At 45.4% G+C, this 25902-nt stretch overlaps 1 protein-coding gene across 1 annotated transcript; it reads left to right on the forward strand.

Moving 5' to 3' along the window:
- The first annotated feature begins 869 nt into the window (after positions 1-869).
- Positions 870-18328, forward strand: Gypa (glycophorin A (MNS blood group)). Its single transcript, XM_013029524.1, has 7 exons — positions 870-976; positions 3054-3119; positions 12425-12496; positions 13869-13904; positions 15368-15453; positions 17240-17318; positions 17773-18328. The coding sequence occupies exons 1-7, from the start codon at positions 907-909 to the stop codon at positions 17778-17780; spliced, it is 417 nt and encodes a 138-aa protein (XP_012884978.1). The 5' UTR covers positions 870-906; the 3' UTR covers positions 17781-18328.
- Positions 18329-25902: the final 7574 nt, after the last annotated feature.

A 25902-nucleotide genomic window follows, 5' to 3' on the forward strand; every position in this document is an offset into this window, starting at 1 on the left:
TCGTAAGTCAGGGAATGAGTTTGTTTCTTTTTGGACAGTGTTACCCCTTCCCTCCCCCTCTCTCTCTCTCAGTTTTCCCTCCCGTCCCCACCCAAAAGTTGTAGAGCTGATTTTCAAGTGTCCAGTGAGTACGGCTGCTGCATTTGTTCACCCTTTGTCCCTCCTCTCCTGTGCCCCTTCTGCCCCTCCCAAAGACAGATGAACAAACAAGACTAAAAGAAACTTTAAGAAAAAAAAAACACTTGTATTTCTGTCTTTTCAAACCCCAAGACACGAAAATGGCCCTTCATGTTTTCCAGTGTGTTTCTCCCACGCATGTGACTCCTGCAGCACAAGCACCACCGCACTACTGGTGAGAAAGAAGGTCATCTTCCACCCCCCCACCCCACCCCCGCTGAAGTCTCTGTCCAGCTTGGGGTGGGGGTGGGGGGCTCCTGCTACCACTTTGCATATCCACTATGCCAAGCAGACTTAACACAGCCAGTTCCTCGAAGGGAGGATTTTATTACTGCTGCCACAGTCCCGGATTATAATGACTCACACTGGAGGCTGGGAAGGTGGCTCAGTGGCAGAGTGCTTGCCTAGCACGCATGAAGCCCTGAGTTCAAATCCTCAGCACCACATAAGCAGAAAAAGCCTGAAGTGGCTCTGTGGCTCAAGTGGTAGAGTGCTAACCTTGAGCAAAAGAAGCTCCAGGACAGCGCCCAGGCCCTGAGTCCAAGCCCCAGGACTGGAAAAAAAAAAAAAACTGAGACTCTGCAGTGGATCTTGATTGGCAGGCACTCAGCAGCTGGCTATCAAGTTAGACACCTCCCAAGTCTACCAGCGAAAGCGGCCTGGGCCCCGAAGATATCAGCGTGTAGCGGAGGCGCAGGGCGACACTTGCAGCCCTGCTTGGCCGTTTTCATGCCCGGTGCGAGGCAGCTCGCCACCCCGACGATGTGTGGGACGGTGCTGCTGGCATGGCTGCTATGTGGTGAGTGGCTCCTTTATATTGAAGGTGCCTTACAGACTCAGTGGTGGTGGTGGTGAGGATGACAGTCAAAGCTCTGGAACATGAATTCACAGGCTACTATCCAGGAGGGACCAGCTGTGGGGGTGAGGGGGAAAGCGGGGGAGACGACGGGGTGAAGAAGATCAAAGGACATTATATACATACATATGTATGTATATACAATATATATATATAATCGCCACTAAGGACTTAAGAAAGGAAGGCAGCAAGGAGGAGGGAGAGGAGAAATAGGAATGTAGGTGAGAGGGTGGGTTTGTTCAAAGTGCACTGTGTACATGTATGGAGATAGCAGCATGGCTCCCCTCCTGCTAAACATGTATGCTGATTGAAAAATCAAACAGTACATGAGGAACAAACCCCACGTCAGGAGTCTCAGTGAATAAATAGATGAAGAGTATCTCAAATTCGAGACTGCCGGGTGCAGGACTCAGTGGGCGATGTGGTGGTAATAGTTCAAGGGAGGGTCCTATATTTGGGGGGTGGCCAATACTTGGGGCTCAATCACAGTTTGTAGGATGAGCGATCAGCTTTGTCCCTAAGCCTTGCTTGGAATCAAAACCATTTTTACCAAAGAGGAGAGATATTTCAGTTTGAGTGATGAGGAGAAACATTTCCAAATTAAAGACTCATTAGCGCGGGCGATGGTAGGTATACAACCCTTCGTTTTCAAAGGACACAGCTTCCTACTTGGCCCACAGAAGGGTAAAATAGAGATTTGAACTCTGAAGCCACAGAAAGATGTGGTTCTCTCTCTCTCTCTCTCTCTCTCTGTCTGTCTCTCTGTCTCTGTCTCTGTCTCTCTTTCTCTCTCTCTCTCTCTGTCTCTGTCTCTCTCGCTCTCTGAAGTGTGCTCAGCACACAGACATAGCGGTGAGCCAGGTGAGAGGATCAGGGCTGGGCAAACACAGGTGTAAATGCAGGGCTCTTCCCTCTTGTGCGGTAGAGCCTCCCTGGAGCGAGCACACGGCAGGATGATGAAGAGCACGTAGGTTCAAGTGTGATTCCAGAGCTCCAAGTCTGGGCAACACTGAAAGGAGCTGCTGGCCCTCCTGTCTGCACATGCCCATCAGACATCGCAGGACAAGTAGCTATAATAATGGTCAGCCTCAGTACGTATGAATAATAAACATATTCTTAAAATATGTCTTGGCCATGTAGATTCATGATAGGCAAGAAATAAACCTGGATCTATGGCTGACTAGCACTGTGCTTCTACACCACATTGTCTTTACCTAGTCATACAGTAGTCTACTAGATGAATGTCATAGGCAAGCGACTGTGTAGGCCTGAGCAAACCTAGGTGTGGGGCATGTTTGAGTTCGTTTTCTCTGACAGTATACTCAGAAGCATAGGAGATTGCTGAACCATATAAAACAGGACTGGTTTTAGTGGTGGTTGTTTTTTGTTTGTGTTTGAACAACCTCCACAAGCACCTGTTGCTAACGGACGTTCTTACCCGCAAGGCGCAGGAGTCCCTGTGGTCACACACATTCTCTCAAGCGTTTTCCTTCTTTAGTCTGAATAGTAGCCCTTCTAGCCGCAGCTTTGATTGGCGTTTCCTGGATGACTGACCCATAGTGAGCAATTCCCTTTCACAGAATTCTTTTTTTTTTTTGGGTCCGGTCGTGGGGCCTGAACACTGGGCCTGGGCGCTGTCCCTCAGCTCTTCAGCTCAAGGCTAGCGCTCCACCACTTGAGCCACAGCACCACTTCTGGCTTTTTTCTTTTTGCTTATGTGGTGCTGAGGAATCGAACCCAGGGCCTCAGGCATGCAAGGCAAGCGCTCTACCACTGAGCCACCTTCCCAGCCCCTCCCTTTCATAGAATTCTTGACCATTTGTATTTTTTTTCTTTTGAGATGTGTCCATTCAGACCAATTTCCTATGCTTAAATCATGTGCCTGGTTTTTGGATTGTACAGTTTTTTGAATTCCTTATATATTCTGGACCTTAACCCTCGGACAGGTGAATCATTTGATTGTCTTCCTTCCATGCATGAGAAGTATATGTCTGAGTGATTCTCAACCTTCTCTTTGCAGGTTCTCTTTTCCCATTAGCCATTGCCCAAGATGATGGAAAACCAACATCAACTGAAGTAACACCAGGTGGGATTTTATGTTTGTTCATGAAATAGATTTACAATAAGTACTTATCTGGCAGTATGTGTGTGTGTGTTCGTGTGTGTGTGTGTGTGTGTGTGTGTGTGTGTGTGTGTGTGTGTGTGTGTGTAACTATTGAACTACACTAAAACCAAAACTAAAAAATTGAAAGAAAAAAAAACACCCTCAGGACTGGGAAGGTGGCTCAGTGGTAGAGCGCTTGCCTTGTATGCATGAGGCCTTGGGTTCCATTCCTCAGCACCACATAAACAGAAAAAGCTGGAAGTGGTGCTGTGGCTCAAGTAGTAGAGTGCTAGCCTTGAGCTGAAGAGCTGAGGGACAGAGCCCAGGCCCAGAGTTCAAGCCCCACAACCAACAAAAAAAAAAAAAAACTGGGTGCCAGTGGCTCCACCTGTAATCCTGGCAACTCAGGAGGCTGAGATCTGAGGATTGCAGTTCAAAACTGCAGGAAAATTCATGAGATTCTTACCAATAAACCACTCAGAAAACAGGAAGTGGAGCTGTGGCTCAAGTGGTAGAGTGCTAGCCTTGAGCTGAAGAGCTGAGGGACAGTGTTCAGGCCCAGAGTTAAAGCTTCATGACTGAAAGAGAGGGGGGGAGGGAAGGGAAAGAAAGAAAGAAGAACGAAAGGAAGAAGGGAGGGAAGGAGGGAGGAAGGGAAGAAGGAAAGAAGGAAGGAAGGAAGGAAGGAAGGAAGGAAGGAAGGAAGGAAGGAAGGAAGGAAGGAGTTACTTTGGATGATGGAATTGTGGGTAACCTTCTTTCCCCTGCTTTTTTAATCCTTCCTTAAACTTTCTGCTGTTTTTGGTGAGGATAATTTAAGAAATAGCTAGATGGATCTGGGCACTAGATAGAGCTGCCTGCCACCTGTAATCCTAGATGCTCAGGGGGGCAAAAACTTTGAGAGCCCCCCACCTTCCTGATCTCAGCCAATAAGAAACAGTATAGTGGGATGGGCCTGTCATCTCAGTAGTGTGGAAATGGTAATAAGAGGATTGCAGTCCAAGCCACAGGGCTGGGAAGGTGGCTTAGTGGTAGAGCGCTTGCCTTGCATGCATGAGGCCCTGGGTTCGATTCCCCAGCACCACATAAGCAAAAAGAAAAAAAAATAACAAAAGCAAAAAGGCAGAGGGCATAGCTGCTCTGGCAGAGCAGAGTGGCTGTCTGGCAAGCACAGGCCCGACTGAGTTCAAACTCAAGCACCACCAAACACAGAAGAGATAACTCGATAGACTGATAAAAACAATCATTCACTTGTTCCAGGAAGAAACCTTTGGATTTCTTACAGTGTGTGAGGGGACTAAATGTAGGTGTTACTTATGCTCACCCATGTGTCTTCTGGTCCAGTTGGAAAACTGAGAACTTTGTCCTCTTGACCTTCTGTGACCTTGACTTGTCAATCTCCACACATGGAACCAATACAGCCCTTCCACTTTTACCTGTGAGCTACCTGTGACTTTAGGCATTATGCACTGAATGATATCCAAAAAATCCAGTAAAAAAAGAAAATGATTTCTCTGTTTAACAAAACCATGTCAGGAGAAAGCTTACCTTCTTTTGGTTTTTTAATTTAATAGGGTTAGGGCATACAATTTGGGATTTCAAATATGTCTTTTAGAAAAAATGAAAATTTGCAGACAAAGCCAAGAGTGGAGATGTGGCTCAGCTGGTTGAGCTCTAGCTTGAGGAGAAAGAAAGAAAGAAAAAAAAAAGAAAGAAAGAAAGTATGCTCCAGGCCCTGAGTTCAAGCCCCAGGACACACACACACACACACCAATAGAAATTCATTCTGTAGTCTGCGTTCTCAATGAATACATTCTGTTTTGTTTCCCTGTACACAGTGGTCAACTGTGGTCGTCGGCCATTTGTATTTTGTATCTATTCTTGGAGAAAGGAAAAGTGAGTTTGGGGCTTGAATCCTTACTCCAACATCGTCACCCAGTGTTTGCATTCAGAGGAAGAGGCTCCTGAGAGTTTGTCTTCCCTTTATGGTAGTTAATGAAATTCCTGACTTTGTTGGGATTCTGCACATTTTTGAGGGCTAGCTAAATCTTTTCAGTGGAGATTCTCTGATGCCTTTTTTCCCCCTTATTTCCCCTCGGGGACCCTATTTAAAATTGAACACCAAATAAGAACACAAAGAACAAAACGTAAACAGCACAACTGTTTGAAGTTGCAGGTGAGCATGCTGTCACGACCTCAGAACCTGACTCTCTGCACCTCGAAACCCAGGAGAGCACCGCCCCTGCCCCCTCTCCAGCAGCTGCTGGGACTCGGCAGACTGACTCAGGTGACAGACAGCGCCAGGCGCGGAGGGCTGGGGTGCGCTTGGCTAGGGGCTGCTGTGGGCCGGCCAGCGGCGGGGGACGTGGGGGACAGAGTTTCCATGTCCCCTGAGAATTCTTCACAGCCAGCCCTGCGTCCTTAAGCTGATGACCACCAGGTAGATTTCAGAGACAGAAATAAGTGCTCAGGTCCTGAAAGAAAACGTCCACAAAGGCAACTCCCCTTGGACCGTGAGGATTCTGTGGGCGGTGGGCGTGAACCGACTGAATCATGTTTGGCTGGAAAATAATGGCAGCCCTGTTAACACCACAGCTCGCTGCTCTACCTTTCACCCAAAACTTCTGTGCTGAGGGTGCCCTCATCCAGTAGCTATGCCAGGTGAATTGTCATTTCAATGTCCTTTCAGTTAGCTCTGCTTTGCTCCAAGCCTGCGAGTTAGTAGCAGTATATTTTGGGGAGTGTCATCCACTCTTCTTCTTTCTTTTTTTTTGGGTCCAGTCGTGGGGCCTGAACTCTGGGCCTGGGCGCTGTCCCTCAGCTCTTCAGCTCAAGGCTAGCGCTCTACCACTTGAGCCACAGCGCCACTTCCGGCTTTTTTTTTCTGCTTATGTGGTGCTGAGGAGTCGAACCCAGTGCCTCGAGCATGCAAGGCAAGCGCTCTACCACTGAGCCACCTTCCCAGCCCCTGTCATCCACTCTTAAAGTGAACCTTCTTGGGTGGGGATATGACGAGGACTGCTTTAATCCCAGCACTCATGCCGCGTCCCAGAAGGCTCTGCACACGCAGGTGTGAAGCCCACACATTGTGTGAGCCCCACGCGTGTCTGGGGGCCTTGCACGGCCGCTGTCGTGCGCCTCTGGCATCGGAGGGGCAGCGGAGCTGTGCCCGTGCGCCCAGCCCTCGCGATCACAGCACGCCCTTCCTCTGGTCTTTCTGACAGGTGGACGAAGCGCCTTCCTTCCCCTGCTGACCAGGGGTGTGCGGGCATGCTTTTGTCTTTGTGTTGTTGTTGGTGGTGGTGGTGGTGGTCATTGTGGGGCTTGGACTTGCCTGGGTGCTTGTCCTCCTGGACTACACCTTCCAGCTCTTCTCACCCCGCCCAGAGGAGGGTGGGCAGTGCGGGGGGGGGGGCGGCTGCCAAAGCCTGCCTGCCCACAGATAAGCAGAACGGGGCAGCTGCGCTCAGCCTCTGCATCTCAGATGGCAGCGGTGAGCATGCTGTGAGCCACAGCCACAGCCCGGGGAAGCTGCTCAGACCAACCGAAGCCGCCGAATCACCACGCTGCCACGTTCTCCTGGGTAGCACTCGAGCCCTCAGAAGTTCCCTTCGCTGAACTGTAATTGACTGCTCTGGTTTAACAAAAGCCTCCTAAAAAAGAGAGAAGGAAGAAAGGAAGGAAGGGAAGGAAGGAAGGAAGGAGGGAGGGAGGGAGGGAGGGAGGGAGGGAAGGAGGGAGGGAGAGAGGGAGGGAAAAGAGGGAAGTTAGGAAGGAAAGAAGGAAAGAAAAAAGGGAGGGAGGGAGGGAAGGAGGAAAGAGAGAAGGAAGTTAGGAAGGAAAGAAGAAAAGAAGGAAGGAAGGAAGGAAGGAAGGAAAGAAGGAAGGAAGGGAAGGAGGGAGGGAGGGAGGAAAGACAGGGAAGTTAGGAGGGAAAGAAGGAAAGAAAAAGGGAGGGAGGGAGGGAAGGACGAAAGAGAGAAGGAAGTTAGGAAGGAAAGAAGGAAGGAAGGAAGGTAGAAAGGAAAGAAGGAAGGAAGGAAGGGAAGGAGGGAGGGAAGGAGGAAAGGGAGAAGGAAGTTAGGAAGGAACGAAGGAAAGAAAAAAGGAAGGGAAGGAGGAAAGAGAGAGAAGGAAGTTAGGAAGGAAAGAAGAAAGGAAGGGAGGGAGGGAGGAAGGAGGGGGAGGAAGGAGGGAGGCAGGGAATGAGGGAAAGAGGGAGGAAGGAAAGAGAGAGAGAGAAACAGAAAGAAAGAGCAATGATAGCAGACAGGATATTGTACAATCTGACCCAAACTGACCTCATCAACCTTTCCGCTTAAGAGCAAATCCAAATTACTCCTTTAAAGTAGCGCCTTCCGGCCATGGTTCTCAAACAGCTTTTGGCACCGTGCCTATCTGGCAAGCGGCCCATTTAGTGGAAAGCAATGTGGAGGTGTGGCAGAAGGTGTGCTGGGTGGGCAGCCAGCGGGAAGGAGTCTTGTCCTAGCTTGGTTGCAAATGGACCATCTAAACTTTCTTCAAACACTCTTAGCAGTCTTCACGAGGATCACAGGCCAGGAACACTGTACTTAGAAGTCCTTTCTGGCTTGGAAGCTGCTGGAGGCTTGTCTCTCAGGGCCGGGTGCTGCTGTGAGATCCAAGTGCTGAGCTTCTCCTAGCCAGATGGGGTGCGTGCTTGGAGGGATCGCTCCTGGTGCAAACTGCAGGGGGCAGGTGGCTTTCTCAGCACCGCACACCCTCATCACGTTTCTGTGTATGGGGTATGTTTGAAATGACAACCCCTGGGAAAAGCTTCCGGGTCTGGGAAAAAGAGTAGTCAGGAGGCTGGTGCTCTATTCCCCCCCACCCCTCATATATCCCTCACAAGCCACTACACCAACTTGGCTTCACAGAAGGACAACAGAGACCCTGTTAACTCTGTGTCACCAGCACCCACGCCTCAAAGGCTGAGCATAATCATGAGTCACTGATGTCAAATCAGGGGAGACCATAGAGGTAAACCATCACACCCCCACGTGTGGAAGGGAACCATGGGGATGGAGGGAAATCGGGGGAGATGGGGAGATGGACGGAGTAATAATGATCAGCATGCAGTGTGTTCAACCAATGTGGAGTTAAAAGCCCTTCCTATGGAAGGGTAAAAGAAACACATATGTAACTACATCCACAAGTAAACACATATGAACGTTAAGTAAGTGAAAGATAACTGGGGGGCTGTGCAGCACTTAACTTTCTGGGAGGTCGAAAATTACATTCCACCCTACTTAGTTCAGGCCATGATGTGGAGCATTTTTTTTTTCCTGTGGGGCTTGAACTTAGGACCTGGGCACCTGTCCCTGAGCATTTTCGCTCAAGGCTAGCACTCTACCGCTTACAGCCACATGGTCATTTCTAATTTTTTGGTGGTTAATTAAAGAGTCCCAAAGCTGGGCACTGGTGGCTCATGCCTGTAATTCTAGCTACTCAGGAGGCTGAGATCTGAGGATCACGGTTCAAAGCCAGCCCAGGCAGGAGAGACCGTGAGACTCCTATTTCCAATAAACCAACAGAAAAACAGAAGTGGTGCTGTGGCTCAAGTGGTAGAGCACTCGCCTTGAGCTGAAGAGCTGAGGGACAGCGCCCAGGCTCAGAGTTCAATCCCCATGACCAACAGAAAAGAAAAGAAGAGAGAAAAAAAAAGAAAAGAAAAGAAGTCTCGGGGGACTTTCCTGCTTGGACAGGCTTTAGCCACAATCCTCAGATCTCAGCCTCCTGAATAGCCAGGATTATAAGCAGGAGCCACAGACACCCGCTATGTGGAATACTTAATACAAGGCAGCATGGAAAATTCCATTACAGTGACTCAGATGACAAATTTTAAGCCAAGTGTTTGACCAAGGCTACCTTCAATGCACTAATTTGCCTCCTGTCTGGCTGAGGCTCACAAACCATTTCCTGAGCACTTACCTTTCCTCTTCTTCCCTCTCCCTCCCTCTCCCTCCCTCCCTTCCTACCCCTCCCCCCCCCTTCTCTCTCTCTCTCCACATTTTAGTCTTTATCCTAATCCCCTCCTCCCAACCTCCACCTTAAACTCCAACCACCTTCAGTTCCAGCAGAGATCCATCTGCAAGTAGGCCTGGGGTGAGGGCTTGGGTGGAGCCCTCCCCCTCCCCCCCCCACCTCCCTGCCCAGCCAAAGCGCCTCCACTCATAGCCACAAGTCTGCCCGGCTTCATCCCAGAGAGGTGAGGGTTTTCAGGGGGACTGTGGATGCGCTAGAGGGAGGGACAGGCCGAGCAAATGCCCCTCAGGTTGGTATCGCCAGAGCAACAGCATTCTCCTCCATGGCCACAGCCCAGAGAGCTTAGCCATATTGTCCAAGTCATCAAAGTCAAGACCACGTGATTGCTCTGAAAGATTCTGGCTCTGAGGAGAATTCTCCGGGGATCTCAGAAGAACTGAGCTGCACGTGAGGTACAATGTAGCACATGCTCACTGAGTAACATGCTAAGACAGAGAGGAAGTCGTGCTGACAAGGTCTGGAGCAGGTGGTAGGGTGTGGGAGGTGCTGCCAACAGAGCAGCAGTGAAGGTCATCTCAAGGTCAGCTGCCACCGGTGGAGCTTGGAGGGAATGGTCTCAACAACCTTTTATCAGATTATCTGAGGGCATTTGTGGACGCATTTCCTTACTCTGTTGACTTAGACAACTATCAGAAGGAATCGTATCAAAGCAGCTACAGCTAGAGAATGAAAGCAGGTGCAGAATTCTGGGAACCAAGCAGAAAGTGTCACTCACTCTTTGTAAGGGCACAGAGGGGAGGTCAGGGGTTCGGGGAGACTTGGATAAAGTGTACCCAAATTTTGGAAACTGCCTCAAGTCCTGACAGTTGTTCAGGACACTGTGAGATAGAAGTGAAGGTCTGAATCTGGGCGGGAAGAACAGAGTCTATGATCTAATGTAGGACAATATTTATTAGCATGAATTAGTTGTTCAAAAGAGCTTCCCTGTAGTATTTCCATACAAGCATATAGCATACTTTGGCCAAATTTATCCTTCTATTATTCTTTCCAATCTTCCCTCTCTCCTTTCTTTCTGACAGTTTTAGTGGATTTAATTATGCTATTTTTATCCATATATATGTATGTATATATCATAGTTCAATTCTCTCTATATAGCTATAAATAGATATGAAAATAGCATAATATATGTGATAATTCTATTTTCTCTATATATATGAATTAAAATATACAATATAATATACACTATACTATGTATAGTATAGTGTATATTAATATGGTATATATTGTATAGTATCTAATATACTATCTATGATTGCATACTTCTATCATATTCATATTCACCTTCATTTCCCCCAGTGGTCCCCTACTTGAGCTAAACAGTCTTCTTTTATGATCATGCCATATCATAATTGTTATTTCTTTAAGTGTTGACTGTACATATGAGAGGAAAATGTATGCTATTTGTCTTTCTGGTGTCCATTTCTATCCATTTTCCTGTCAACACTAAGATTTCATCTTCCTTTATACCTAATTTTTGTGTGTGCTACATATTTGTTATGCAGTGACTGGCTCTTGGCCATCTGAGTGTGCAGTGTGTCCCATGCACACTCAAACTCCTCTGGATAGAGGCCAGGGAGGGATAGCACGAGCTTGTGGCAGTCACATTTTGACACACCTCCGTACTGATTTCCACAGTGGCTACACGACTTTCCATCCTCACGAACAGCGCAGGGTTCCTTTGAGCCGGCACCCTGGCCGGCATTAGTGGCTGGCTGCTTTCTTGATGGCAGCCATTCTGACTCAGGCGAGGTAGACATTGGGTGGGAAACATTTCACAGTCACCGTAGAGTCTGCCTCCTTCCTGCTCTCAAAACTTGGGTACCATTTTGGCCTTTTGGCAATTTACCTTCTGCTTCTGAATACTAGGTGCTCTTTTCCAAAGAGGTAAAGAAAGTCTATGAAGCTGCTAGGAGTTCAAAATGAGTGTAATCAAGTTTAAAACCTATTGTAATGTTCTCTGTCTTCCCAACTGGTTTCTTATTCTGATTCCAAAGAGTTGCATATACTCTGTGTGTCGATTTAAAGTGTTCTTTTCCTCCTGCCTGCCTTTTTATAAAGTGCTGTCTTTAAGAGCTGTTAGTCCTGCTGGTGAAGGCTCTACTCTATTCTTGATGTAAATTCTTCAGCTGTGCTCTCCCTGCAAGACCTGGGGGCCCGGCCTTCCTCACCCACAGCCATGCCAAGGAGTGATAAGGCCTTCTGGAGGGCGGGTGCGTTGTTTGCAGCTAGGCTGCCTATCTGGGCGCGTCTTCACCCCGCAGAGGCTGGATGCTGCCTGGTGTCGATAGCTGAGCCTGTGGCTCATGTTTAAACTGAGCACAAATTGGGTTAAATGTCTATGCATTTCTTCTGGACCTCAATATGTCTTGATTATTTTTTGCTATGTAGGTTTGTTGTTGTTGTTGTTTGTCGGTTGTGAGGCTTGAACTCAGGGCCTGGGCTCTGTCCCTAAGCTTTGTGCTCCAGTCTAGCACCCTGCCACTTGGAGCCACAGCATCACTTCCAGTTTTCTGGTGGTTAATTGGAGATAAGAGTCTCATGGACTTTCCTGCCTGGGTTGGCTTTGAACTGCAATCCTCAGATCTCAGTCTCCTGAGTAGCTAGGATTATAGATGTGAGCCAACAGTGTCCGGCTTCTACATAATTTTGTAGTACATTCATACATAGACTTAATTTCCTCAATTTACATGCCTTTGTGAAACTACAATTGACAGTCCATATTCTGTTCTAACCTATAGTTCATGTCTACATTCATTAAGAGATATAGATTTTTTTTCTTTAGGAATGATCCATTTTGGCAATTTTTATATACTTTGGCTGATTCTTAAAGAAAACATTACTTTTGTCATTTTAATATTGCCAAACCTCAAAAGAGTGACTGTTCTATTATCTTAAAAACCATCAGGCCTGATTATACCTGAGCATATTATCCCTGAATATAATTATCCCTGAGTGTGTTATATCTGATTTTACTACCTTGAGTCTATTATACCTGAGTATATATCTTTGAGTATATTATACCTGAGTATATTATACCTGGGTATAATGGTCCCTGACTGTATTATCACTAAGTATAGTACACTTGAGCACTTTATACCTGAGTATAATACCACCAAGTATGAATATGCCTGAGTATAATTATACCCACGTATACTAACCCCTGGGTACACTCCCCCTGAGTGCTTTCTGGTGCCTTCAGTCCCCTGAACTTCGTTCCCTCACAGGTGCTGATGTAAGACTCAGGGCTACAGTGAATGCCACTGAACACGGTGTCACTCCGGGACCCTACCCATCAGGTTTGTTCTCTCGTCTTTACATCGTTGATCTAGAGTCCCAATTGTGATGCAGTTTTATTCCACGGGACCCAACCAGTGACTACATGAATAGTGTGACCGATACCGAGACTGGCAGGCTAGGTGGACTGCAGGCCAGGTAGCCACACCAACATGGCAAAGGAATGCTCGCCTCTCACCACACAGAGATGACAGTACAGTTATAAGAAATCACAGCCGTGTGAGGCAGCGGGGACTGCTCGGGGGCCAGGAAGGATCTTTTGAGATGTAGAGTTTTGTCTTAAACTGGTTTCTTTTCAAGACGGAACCAAGCCATGCATCAGACTGTCCAAGAAATAGCAGAATGTGGGTATATTTTGAGACTACCTGGGCACTGCTAATGTTATTTCAAAGTCACTTTGAGTAACTGCATTTTGCCCTATTTGAACTAGCCAATACGAGCAGACTGTGAACCTGAGCTCCGCCAGTAAGAGCACAGGGGTGGGGCCTGCTGGGTGAGGGCCTGGCCCTGCTGCAAACAGAGTCCATGGCCTTCCACAACCTCTGTTCCTCAATTCTAAAATGAAGCCACCAAGTCCTGCCTCCAGTGTTCCTCTAAAGATTAACGAAGACACCAATAAGAGTGCGTAGCTCAGAGCCTGGCGTAGCCCCAGGGCTTCCAGGGAGCCTGGCTGGTCACTGAGATAAATGACAGGCACATCTGCCCTCTTTCTAGAGAGGTGGTGACTTTACCAGACCTGTTTAATGATTAAAAAGAAAGAGAGAGGGGCTTCTTGGGAGGGGCTTAGGAAAGATACTTCAGATTTAAATTCACCGCGTGGCGATGGGAAGACACAGACCACTGAGAAATACAGGGAAATAAACGGAAGAAATGGATTTTAAAAAGAGCACAGGCTAAGGGAGAAAAATTAGGCCAAGTGCTTAACTCATTACCTGGCTTCTGGGGCCAACAACACAATCTCAGCTTAACACGAGCTCAGAGGGAGCCTGGGACAAGGTATCAGACTTGAAAGACCCACGTGCAAAGTGCCCTCACTGCATAAACAATAAACAGGACAGAACTACACTAACATTTCCTACCTTCATTCATTTTCACAAGAACCTAGAGCAATCGGCTTCACATTACCCACAAAATTACAAACACACACAGCATCAGAAAACACGTAACCCCTAAGGATGACAGAAGTATAACCAAGTTCTTGACCACATCAGACAATGCTGCGTGACTTATTATTGACAATAATTAAAAGGTTTAAATACCTATGTGAGCAGTAAGAAACCCATTCAACAATCTAATTCTAAAATGGTGCTTAAAATGTTTTTTTGATGTAGTCTGTTCATTCTGACTTATTTGGAACTTTTGTCTTCTTTGAAGGGAGGAACCAACTTAAACACATTTTTTCAGAACCAGGTACGTGAATAGCTGTGGCAGACTGATAAGTGATAAATGTCCCATTTCAAATCGTTTGTTGTGTGTTTCAGATACCTAAGAATTAAGAAGTGTCCATTTTAAGACAGAAAAGCATGTGTCATTAACATCTCAACTTTGAAAGAATCATTTCTTCTTTTAAAAACACTTTGGAAACAGTAGTGCATAATTTGATCCTGCTCCTCTTAATTTTTTAGCTTTCTCCTCAACCATCAGATCTTGAGAAGACATCACTGAGTTGATAAAATAATTGAATTTCTCTCCTCCCCAATATAAAGTGAACAAGGAGCTTGCCTAAAAACCATCCAATTAATTAGCATTATCTAAAAATTAGAGATCTCTCTGTATCTCTCTGTCTCTGTCTTTCTGTCTCTCTGTCTCTGTCTGTCTCCGTCTGTCTGTCAGTCTGTCTGTCTGTCTGTCTCTCTCTCTTCCACGTTTGGTCCATGCTTCCACTAGGGGGTGATCTTCACAACCTCAGATGTAAGTGATACCACTTCCCGCTCCCCTCCCCGCCTCCATACATGGGGCTTTGGTTCATTGATGTACTGATGTACTATTTCCCCACATAAGAAAAAGAATGGGAAAAAAAAAGAAAAAGAATAGATGGTAGTACTTGATCAGAGTAAAAAATTATAGCCAAGTGGATAACAAAACTGGATAACTCCAGGAAGAGGGAAAGTCTTTTCTAAAACCTATTTTAGCATTTGAAATCAAGAATAGGCCTTTCAGACATAACGTGGCCAAACAAATCTGTCTGTCTGTCCTTCAGTTCTGTGGGCTTCACTAAAGCAGGGCTGCAAAGGTACCATGAGGATGGGATCTCCTCTACCTTCATTAAGTTTTGTTTACTCACTTGTAAATTTCCTTGCAAACTTGTGAATCTGTGATCTGTGTGATTTCCCTAGATACACTAAAATTTCACATTCTCTCTTCATGTTCAAGAATCAGAGCCTCAAGATCTTGGTTCTAGCCAGGCGCTGGTAGTTGACACCTGTAATCCTAGCTACTCAGGAGGTTAAGATCTGATGATCATGGTTTGAGGCAAACCTGGGCAGGAAAGTCCCTGCGAGACTTCTGTGTCCAATCCAGAAGTGGCGCTGTGGCTTGAAGTGGTAGAATGCTAGCCTTAAGCACAAGAGCTCAGGGACAGCGCCCAGGCCCTGAGTTTGAGCCCTACCACCGACAAAAAAAAAGAAGATCTTGGCTCTATCAATAAATAGTTCTGTGTCCCTGAGTAAAACTTTTTATCATCCACAGCTCAGTTTCTCACAAAGTCACTCTTAAAATAACAGTGTCTGGAGACAAAATATGCAGAATATTATACAGCACTCATGTATGTTCTATGTGATGCTTCCCTCAATTCACCAGTTAGATTCTTCAACTACGAGGGGGGTGATTCTTGGCACATGTGTGTGATTTTGCTATTCGTTTTTTTCTCACAGTGATAATAGCCATTGTTTTTGGAGTGATGTTTGGTATCATTGGGACCATCCTTTTAATTTCTCTTTTAATCAAACGGCTGACAAAGGTGAGAATTCAGCTTGGGGGTTGTTTTGGATTTCATGTGTGTGTGTGTGTGTGTGTGTGTGTGTGTGTGTGTGTGCGTGCGCACACATGCGCATGCATGCATACTGGTCCTGAGGCTAGTCAAGGCTGTTTCTGAGCATGCTCAATCAAGGAGAGTGAGGCACACCAATGCTTCTGGCTTTTTGGTGGTTCATTGAAGAGTCTCAGGAACTTTCCTCCCTGGATTGGCTTTGAACCATGATCTTCAGATCTCAGCCTCCTGCGTAGCTAGGATTATAAACTTCAGCCACCAGCACCTAGCAAAAATTCAGATTTTAACCACGCTTTAAGTACCAGTATAAACAACAATTATATTCTTTAGAATATTCTTTAGAAAAATACTGCATGAAATTCTACTTTTTACAGATTATAATAATAGAGCCACTCTAACAGATTTCTTCATTTGCCCAATTGAAGATGATTTTCCCCAACATAAATCGATCCAAATAGATGATCTCCCAAATATTATTTTGTATACATTTATGGATAGAGATGAATTAATCAAATTTCTACTTTATTTAATTTTCAGACAAAATGTTTCAAATAATAGGACATACTTCGGTATGTTTAAAACTTTTGCTTTTTGTTTTTCCATTTTTCTCATTTCCTGAAACAAATTTTTCAGTCTACCCATGAGGTTTTAGCATGTAATTTTGTTTTCAGTCATTAGCCTAATTTTATAGCCACATGACAGAGCCTTGCAGATTATATGAGCTTCTGCCTAAGAAGTTTAAGACACCATATACAGCTAGACTTGGTGGTCACACCTCTAACTCTACCCTCTCTGAAGGCAGAGGTCAGAATGAAGTTGGAGACAGGCCCTGAATAAAACCATGAGGTCCTATTCAAAAAATAATCAAAATATAAAAAACTCTGGTCAATGTTCTAAAATTGGGGGAGGGAGTTAATGAAATAGTTCACAAAATTCAGCAAATTTTCTCTATAAATATCTATGCATGATGGATGGAGAAAGAGAGAGAGAAAAAAAATATGACCAGTCAACATGACTAAGAAATCATACCTCCTCTTTATTTTTATTTCTTTTTTTACTATTTATTTGCATATCAGGAAAACAAAAAAAGCAAGAATATAGGGTAATATTGTACCTACTAAACACCATATTTAAAATACAAATATAAATTTAAACCCTATTAAATTTAAATACAGAAATACAAATATATATTTAAAATACAAATACAAATATATATTTAAAATACAAATATAAATTTAAACCCTATTAAATTTAAATACAGAAATGTAAATCCCTATGAAATCAAGACTTAAAATAAACTCTACCATGTAAATTTCACTAAAACAAACTTCACCAGGCACTGATGGCTCATGCTTGTAATCCTAGCTACTCAGGAGGATGAAATCTGAGGCTCTCACTTCAAAGCCAGCTCAGCCAGGAAAATCAATGAGATTCTTATTTCTAATTAACTACCAAAAAGTTGGAAATGGAGCTGTGGCTCAAGTGGTACAAGTGCTAGCCTTGAGCAAAAAAGCTCAGGGATAGTACCTAGGCCCTGAGTTGAAGTCCCAGGACTAGGACAAAAGAAGAAAGAAGGAAGGAAGAAAGGAAAGAAGGAAGGAAGGAAAGAGGGAGGGAGGGAGAGAGGGAGGGGAGAGAAAGAAAAGAAAGAAAAGACACTTTGGAAAAATGTTTTAGTCTAAAGACACATTTGAATTTTTGGTGTCTTTGCTTTAGAAAATTGTGGCGCTGGTAATGTTCTGGGTTTTATTCACAGAAAAACTCAGTGGACATGCAACCTACCTTCCTGCCCAACACAGACGTACCCTTGAGTTCAGTTACAACAGTTCTGCAAGGTGGGTGTGAATACTTGTCTGGCTTTCTGCCTTTGGGGATGGGAAATAGCCTGAGTTAAGACAAGAAATAACGGATCAGGATTTATTCAGTATTTATCTTTTCTGAGTCTGGCTTACTACACTTAACATGATGACCTTCAGTTCCATCCATCTTCCTACAAATGACATTATTTCCTTCTTCTTTATGGCTGAATAATATTCTACATTGTACTTCTCTGTATGGGTGCTAGAGTGGGTATGGTACAATAATTCCAGATGTAGAGTCAGGATGGATTCAGATCCATGACAGAACCTTGGCTAGCTGTGTAATCTTGAGCAAGGCACCACACCTCTTTTGATATGATACTACTTCACAGAGTTTAATGTGAATTATGTATGCAATAATTTATTGTTGGAATTGAGTGTAACTGTGTCTTCTTCTACTGTTTTGTGTTTCCTCTTATAATTCTCACAGAAGAGTAGTCGAAGAAAATGTGTTCACCATGAGCGACTATGAAGGAACAAAACTCAAAGAAGATACAAAATTAAGTAAACTAGAAATAAACGTGTAAATTGGGGTCTTCGATAAATTATGCCGCATCATTCCAGGAAGGAAATCTCATCATAAAAAGCTCCAGTGAATAAATCGTCAAAAACAAATCTCTGCTCATGAATATGTCAATACTTGCATGCTTGTTTTTTGCATAAGCATAATTTTAATCAATTGGAATTCAGACCCAAATTTTCAGTTGAACTCATCTGTTTGTAACATTTTCTCTATGCTATTGTATTTTATGTTTTTTTAATTATGTTTAGAGAGTAGTACAAAGGGTGTTGAATTCAATGTCAGTTTATAAATACAATGAGTCTTGGTTGGTGGCTCCCTTCCATTGTTCTCCCTCTTTTCTCTCAACCTATGCTATTGCATTTTAATTATAGTATTATCAAATGAAAGGCCTGTAATATCTCATGAAATCTAAGTTCTCTTTTTCTAAATTTTGTTTCAAATAAAGGAATAATGACATTGTCTCTTTAATTTCCTTCATTGAGCAGGCATATTAATATCACTATTAATGATAGTGATATTTTGTTCCCACTAATGAAATGTGCTTAAAAGCCACCCCAGGCTGGCTTTGAACCATGATCCTCAGACCTCAGCCTCCTGAATAGCTAAGGTGATAGCTATGAGCTACCTTTATCCGGGGATAGATCAATTTCTGTGAGAAATTGGTAAGGAACTTGGAATGTGATAAGGAATGGAATATGAAATAATTTGCCTGATCACCTGATCAGGATTATATATGACTTGTTACAGGCAACAGAATCCTATCTCCAGGAAATTCTGAGAATACATCTTTTGGAAACAAATTAGCAAATCTACTCTTGTGCCTGTAATCCTAGCTACTCAGGAAGCTGGGATCTGAGGATGGTGGTTGGAAGCTACTGGGGTTGGAAAGTCCAGGAAACTCTTATCTCCAGTTAACCACCAGAAAGCCAGAAGTAGAGGTGTGGCTCAAAGTGGTAGAAGAAAAAAGCTCAGGGATAGCACCCAGGCCCTGAGGTCAAGATCATGACTGACAGAAAAAGAAAGAAAGAGAGAAGAAGATGGAGAGGGAGAGGGAGGGGGGTGAGGGAGGAAGGAAGGAAGGAAGGAAGGGAAAGAAAAGGAAGGAGGGAGTTAGCCACTACACCGTCACAAGAATGAAGGAAGTGAGGGGAAGCCGAAAGCTTGGGTTCCTCTATTGTGTAATTTTTCAGTCACATTTCCTTCTACTGTAGAGTGTTCCTGATTACATATTGCATATTTTGATTGCATATTTTCTAGCTCAAATAATGCAGCATCATGACTCATAAAATAATACAAGTGATTTAAAGTCATCCAACACACTCCTTATTTCAGCAAAATGCATTGTAAGTGGTTTTTTAAGATGAATTCTGTTTACAATGGCTGCGGGTCACATGCAGGTTGGAGCCTTCAGTGAACACATTGGAGTTGTGACAGAGTCGCCATTTTTGTTGTTGACACAGCATAGTTTAGTGAGATGTCTGATAGACCCACTTCTATCCTCCTTCCGGCTCTGTACCATGCATGAACTTCACAGCAGATTGCTCGACTGGACCCCACTGGGACCATTTAGAGCTTGTACTTTAAGATTAGCATTTTCATTTCTAAAAAAAAAAATATTCAAGAGTTTTTAAGTTGAATGAAAGCTTTTCATTTATCTTAGCAATTGCAGGCTTGTGGTTCTGGCAGGAAGAAATTGCTGGCAAGTGGAATGCTTAGCCCTGGAAAGAAGGGATGAGATTATGTTCTTCCCCTGATAAACACTTTGGCAAGAATGAGCCCAGTGATGAAATCTGAGGATCACGGTTCAAAGCCAGCCCAGGGAAGGAAAATCCGTGAGACTCTTATCTCCAATAAACCACCAGAAAACCAGAAGTGGTGCTGTGGCTCAAGTGGTAGAGCACTCACCTTGAGCTGAAGAGCACAGCTGAAGTGCCCAGGCCCAGAGTTCAAGCCCCATGACCAACAACAAAAAAAAAAAGAATGAGCCCATTGACATCTGTGGATTCCCTGACCATTTTCTTTGATGCGTGGGTCTAACAGTGGAGAGCTATGCTATGGTTTCTTTTAGTTCCAAACCTTTCTTTCCTAATTATGATTTCATCAAACCTCGGCAACAGCTCTAAGCCAGAGATCATCCTCTCATTGAAAGCTGGCCAGATGGGTCTCAAGTCTGGCCAAACCCACTGACAACGGCCAGTGAACCACTGTCTGTGATGGGTAGAATTGTATTTGGTGCATTCACAGGCTTCCTTCTTCTTCCCTTTTATGTATATGGATGTTAATGCGCCTTGCCCTTTCCTAACCTTGATAAAGCAAATTACTCTTAGAATTCATCTTTCTTTGTCCTGCATTGTATATAAGCAAGGATAAGAATGTGGCCTTCTTGCTTCATTCTTAAGAGAATAAATGATTTGGATTTTTATCCTCCAGTATTTCAGAGCTACTAGTCACTGACATCAACACAGACCAGTGGGCACCATCTTCTGGGCTGGAGGCCCATTAGGAAGCAGAGGCTTTGGTGAATTTTCAGAAAATACTGATCTATCACATAGACTAACTTTTTCCTAGCATCATCTATATGACCAGGATGACATGATCAAATTGTACACAGGTGAAAACAGAGTGTGAAAAAGTAGTCAAAACATTCTGTAGAAACCAAAGGCCTTGTTTTTATTATTCTTTAAGAGATTTCTGTAAGCCAGTCACCAGGAGGCTGAGATCTAAAGACTATGGTTTGAAGCCAGCTCAGGCAGGAAAGGCTTATTTCCAATTAACCAGCAAAAAGCCAGAAGTAGACCTGTAGTTCAAGAGGTAGAATGCTCACCTGGAGCAAAAAAGCTAAAAGACAGCACCAGTCTCTGAGTTCAATCCCCAGTACCAGCACACACACACACACACACACACACACACAAGGATTTCTCTAGAATAAGACCTTCAACCTTAAATACTAGTTTACAGACTGGCCATCTACCTAATATTTTGAAGAAGAAGCTGCTATAAAAGAAGACTCTAAAGCATGGCTAAAGGTATCAACTTGATTGCTGACTAAACTAAAACTTGGCTTTGGACTATGATATTGCTAGACATTTGGGTGGCTAGCTACCCCAGGCCCATGTGCCAGATCTGGAGGGAGGGAAGAAGAAGAAAAAGAAGATGAAAAGGAGGAGGAAAGAGAAAGAAAGAGGAAAGAAAAAAAGAACCTTCAGCTGAAATGTATTTCCTTTCTCTCCTTCTGTACTTCCTTATCTCAAAGCCCATATAACGCTGCCTGAAACCACATCCACCTTCCGGGAAGGGCCCCCAAGGGGCCTGATTGGCTGTTCCAGCAAGTGCTCCTAAGGTCCCATTCCCCTCTGGAGCGGGTGAGTAGCAAAGCACAGAGTCAAGAAGAAAGAAAGAAAATATGGAGTCTCCTTCCTATTTCTATTTATTTATTATTTATTGAGACATTGCTCAGGCTGGCCTCAAACTCACAATCTTCCTCCCATCATTTCTTGAACATCTGGAATTAGGCGCAGGTACCACCAGGCACCACCAGGCCTGGCTCACACTTACTCATTTTGCAATGTTCCTTAGCAACTTCATTCCCCTCAGGTGTCATCCACCTCAAGCTGTGCTAGAGTTGTCTTCCCCTAATGCTCCGGGGTGCCCACTCAACCAACAGGGCCTGCACATGCCATCATGGGATCAGGTGCATGCCAGGGAAGGAGATGAGGGGGAGCGCCTATGACTAAATTAAAACCCACCCTCCAAAAGGAGGAGTCTAGGCCTGGGCCACAGCACCTGGCTGGATAAATACTTATGAGAGAATATTTTATAACATGTAAGTCTATCCTCTACAATCTCTGAGGGATGGAATGAATAGGCAGTTTCCTCCTGGACATGTTACTCTTGGCTTCCTTAAGTGTTTGATGATATTATTATTGTTATTATTATCATCATCATCATTATTAATTCTTAGTGTTTTCAAACCATCAGTGTTGGGGGAACTGGAGCTGTGTTAGGAAACAGGAATTGGTGACCTCCTCAGAAGAAAAAAATAACAATAAAACCATCACAATAGAGTTTAAAATATCCAATATGAGATACAATAGTGAAAGACTTATCAAGACCAAATTTTCCCTTCTCTACAAAATGTTCAAGAAAAAAAAAATTCTATTATTATTTGGTTTTTGTGTTTATTTTTCACAGCATCCGGGTTTGAACTCAGTGCCTTGGGCTCCTTAGGCTGGTGCTCTGCCACCTGAGCCATGCCTCCAGCCTTGCTTTTTGCCTTTTTTGTCAGTTGTGGAGCTTGAACTCTGAAGAGCTGTCCCTCAGCTCAAGGCTAGCACTCTACCACTTGAGCCACAGTGCCACTTCCAGTTTTCTGGTGGTTTATTGGAGATAAGAGTTTCACGGACTTCGCTGCCCAGGCTGGCTTTGAACCATGATCCTCAGATCTCAGCCTCTTGAGTTGCTAGGGTGACAGGTGTGAGCCACCAGTGCCTGGCTCTTGCTGGTTATTTTGGAGATGGAGTCTAGTGAGCTTCTCTGACTGACTTGCCTTCTATCATCCAGCTGTCGACCTCCAGAATAGCTAGGATTACAGGCATGAGCTGCTGTTGCCTGGCTAGTGTTTTAATCAGCTGCTCTACCATTAAGCCATACCCTAGACTCAATGGCTAGTATTGTGTGTTGTGATGTTAACACTCACGATGGCCTACTGAAGCAAGAATACCCAAACTGCATCACCTCAGGTCTCGTGATAAAGCTTGGATTCTGCAGTTGTTTCCGTGTGTGCATTCATCTCTGAGCTGACACTAGCTGTGGTGGAAAATAACATTTACAGTGATTCGTAACCCCTGCAACAATTCCTCTGGCCTCCTCACTCATCTCCCAGATCCCCACCATTGTAAAGCATGAAAAGCATTTCCAATGTAGCATGAGCAGTGTTGTATTTTGCAAACCTGCTAAGGACAGCCCACGTTCATATAGGGTGGGTCACTGAGAGACAACCTGCAGTAACTGGGAATTGCTCCTTTGGCCTCCTGAGGGAGGGGAGGACAAGCAGGGGGGAGGAGGGGCCTCCTCTGCAGCTCAGCAGGGCAGACAGGCTGCGGCAGGCCCTTGGCTGTCCTTTGTTCCCCCGCCCAGGTATGAAGCTGGGGGGAGGGGGGAGGAGGGAGGTGTCTTGGCTCTGTGATGCGGTGACTGGCATGGGACTGGTGCTGGATGGGGCAGTGGTGGGAAGGAGAGGGCTGCGCTGGGCACCTGGGTCCGCCCTGTGCTGGTCTCCCTCCCAGCTCCCCACCGTTCTCCTCAACCACCTGGAGGAATTGAACAAAAGCATCTGTTGGAGCTGCACAGGTCTGTGGGTGAGAGCAGACGTGTGCACACCATTTAGAAGAGGTCGTGGAGAGTGTGAACAGGGCGCTGTCCCTTCTGGGCAGCCCTGGGGAAGCCTGTGTGCCGCCAGCCTCTCTCTCCCCCTTTCCAGTGCCACCCCGCGGGCTTGGTGTCACCCCCTCCCTCCTCTCCAACTTCTTCATCCCCAGAGCCAACATGTCCTCATCACAGAAGCTGCCCCCTTGAAGTCATCTTCTCTAACTTCTGAGCAACTGCACAATGAGGAAAGAAAACGTGGACATAAAGGAAGACCACCCAAATGAGAGAGAAAGCCGCCTGTTTGTTCATGGGGCTGAGAGTAAGAAAGGAAAGGAAGGCAGAGTAGTAGTGGGGGGGGGAGGTACAGGTGTGCCTGGCCCAGGCAGGGATCCCATTGGCATGGGGAGCCAGGAGGTGGGAGAAGCTCAGAGAGAGTTCTGTGTGATCTGTTATTGCTTATCTGGCACTCTCTAGCGATCCCAAATTAGATGTAGGGAAAGAAGGACAAGGACAAGGACAAGGAGGAGGATGAAAGAGGAAGGAGGAAGGAGGGAGGAGGAAGGAAGAGGAGGAAAAGGAAGGAGGGGGAGGAGGAGGAGAGGAGAGGGAAAGAGGAGGAGATGGGGGAGGAGGAGGAGGAGAAGAGGGAAGAGGAGGAAATGGAGGAGAGGAGGAGGAGAGGAGGAGGAGAAGAGGAGGAGGAGAAGAGGAGGAGAAGAGGAGGAGGAGAAGGAGAGAGGAGAGGAGGAGGAAGAAGAGAGCAGGAAGAGGAGAGGAAGAGGAGAACAGGAGGAGGAGGAGGAGATGGGGGAGGAGGAGGAGGAAGAGGGGAGGAGAAGGAGAGAAGAGGAGGAGGAGGAGAAATAAGAAATGTTGGGAGTGATTGATTCCATCCTGACAGTATAGAACCAATTGCTACAGAGTTTGTGACTCAGTGTCCTGGGATCACCGCTGTAGATTTGGGCAGGGGGAGGGGGACATCACTGCTTTTGTTTGTTTGCTTGCTTTGGTTTTTTAGTTTTTGTTGGTCGTGGGACTTGAACTCTGGGCCTGGTTGCTGTCCCTGAGCTCTTCAGCTCAAGGCGAGCACTCTACCACTTGAGCCACAAGACCACTTCTGATTTTCTATTGGTTTTTTGGAGACAAGAGTCTCATGGACTTTTATATCTAGGCTGGCTTTGAACTGCGATCCTCAGATCTGTCTCCTGAGTAGCTAGGATTACAGGCATGAGCCACCAGCACCCAGTTTATGGTATAGTTACTTCCATTCAGTCAATTTCAAAATCTATACTCGCCCCCAATAACAGAGATTTTTTTCCTCCAGCTCTTCTGCTCTCAATGAATATTTTGCTTTTTGAAATAAACTTTAGTAGACTCCTCTCCTTGGAACAGTCAATGAAGAGCAAACACAAAATCTGAAGCCAAATGTACAGGAACAGCATTGAATTACCCTGTGGTTTTTTTGGTCAGCCCCAAGTCAAATACACTGGAGATTTTCAGTGATTGAAAAGGATCTTGTGGTCAACCACGTGCCCAGGGCTCAGCCACTCCTCTGATTGGCCTTTTTCACAGGCTACACAGGGGTTCATCATATAAGGGGGGAAAGGGAAGAAAGCTGATTGTTCTGAGGGCCCCAAGAATGTCCAGGTAAAAGACTCCTCTTTCCTTTCCTTTAAAAAATACTGACTTGAGGGTGGGGACAGGAGGGGGGAAATGGAGGGGTGGGGGGGCAACAGGAGGAGAACAAAGGAAGAGATGACATTAAGAAGTTTTGTAGGGGCTGGAAAGGTGGCTCAGTGGTAGAGCGCTTGCCTTGCATGCATGAGGCCCTGGGTTCGATTCCACAGCACCACATAAGAAAAAAGAAAAAAGCCGGAAGTGGCACTGTGGCTCAAGTGGTAGAGCGCTAGCCTTGAGCTGAAGAGCTGGGGGCCAGCACCCATGCGCAAAGTTCAGGCCACACAACCGATGAATAATAATAACAACAACAATAAAGCCAGGCACTGGTCGCTCATGTTTGCAATCCTAGCTACTCGGGAGGCTGAGATCTGAGGATCACAGTTCAAAGCCAACCTGGGCAGGAGAGTCTATGTGACTTTTTTTTGGGGGGGGGGTCCGGTCATGGAGCCTGAACTCTGGGCCTGGGCGCTGTCCCTCAGCTCTTCAGCTCAAGGCTAGCTCTCAACCACTTAAGCCACAGCACCACTTCCGGCTTTTTCTTTTATTTTTGCTTATGTGGTGCTGAGGAATGGAACCCAGGGCCTCATGCATGCAAGGCAAGCGCTCTACCACTGAGCCACCTTCCCAGCCCCTCAGTGTGACTCTTATCTCCAATTAACCACCAGAAAAACAGAAGTGATGTTGTGGCTCAAAGTGGTAGAGCACTAGACTTGAGTGGAAAAAGCTCAGGGCCCTGAGTTCATATCCTACAATTGACAAAAATAATAATAATATTTTTTGTTTTTCATCTCAGAGGGTATGGTGGCGCTATCTTCTTCCTGAAATACAACATATATCCTACAGACATTCCCTTCCAGACAGTTCTGCTGTAATTTTTTTTTTTTGGGTCCGGTCGTGGGGCCTGAAATCTGGGCCTGAGTGCTGTCCCTCAGCTCTTCAGCTCAAGGCTAGCACTCTACCACTTGAGCCACAGTGCCACTTCCGGCTTTT

Source organism: Dipodomys ordii, unplaced genomic scaffold (assembly GCF_000151885.1).
Source record: "Dipodomys ordii isolate 6190 unplaced genomic scaffold, Dord_2.0 Scaffold119, whole genome shotgun sequence".
In the NCBI taxonomy this organism is placed as follows: Eukaryota; Metazoa; Chordata; class Mammalia; order Rodentia; family Heteromyidae; genus Dipodomys; species Dipodomys ordii.

What these genes read in the sequence shown, in the direction of transcription:
- Gypa (XM_013029524.1), top strand. Translation starts at nt 907, where the DNA reads ATGCCCGGTGCGAGGCAGCTCGCCACCCCGACGATGTGTGGGACGGTG. An exon ending in TCCGGGACCCTACCCATCAG is followed by an intron (nt 12,497 to 13,868) that starts GTTTGTTCTCTC and finishes TCTTCTTTGAAG; the next exon opens with GGAGGAACCAACTTAAACAC. An exon ending in ACACATTTTTTCAGAACCAG is followed by an intron (nt 13,905 to 15,367) that starts GTACGTGAATAG and finishes TTTTTCTCACAG; the next exon opens with TGATAATAGCCATTGTTTTT.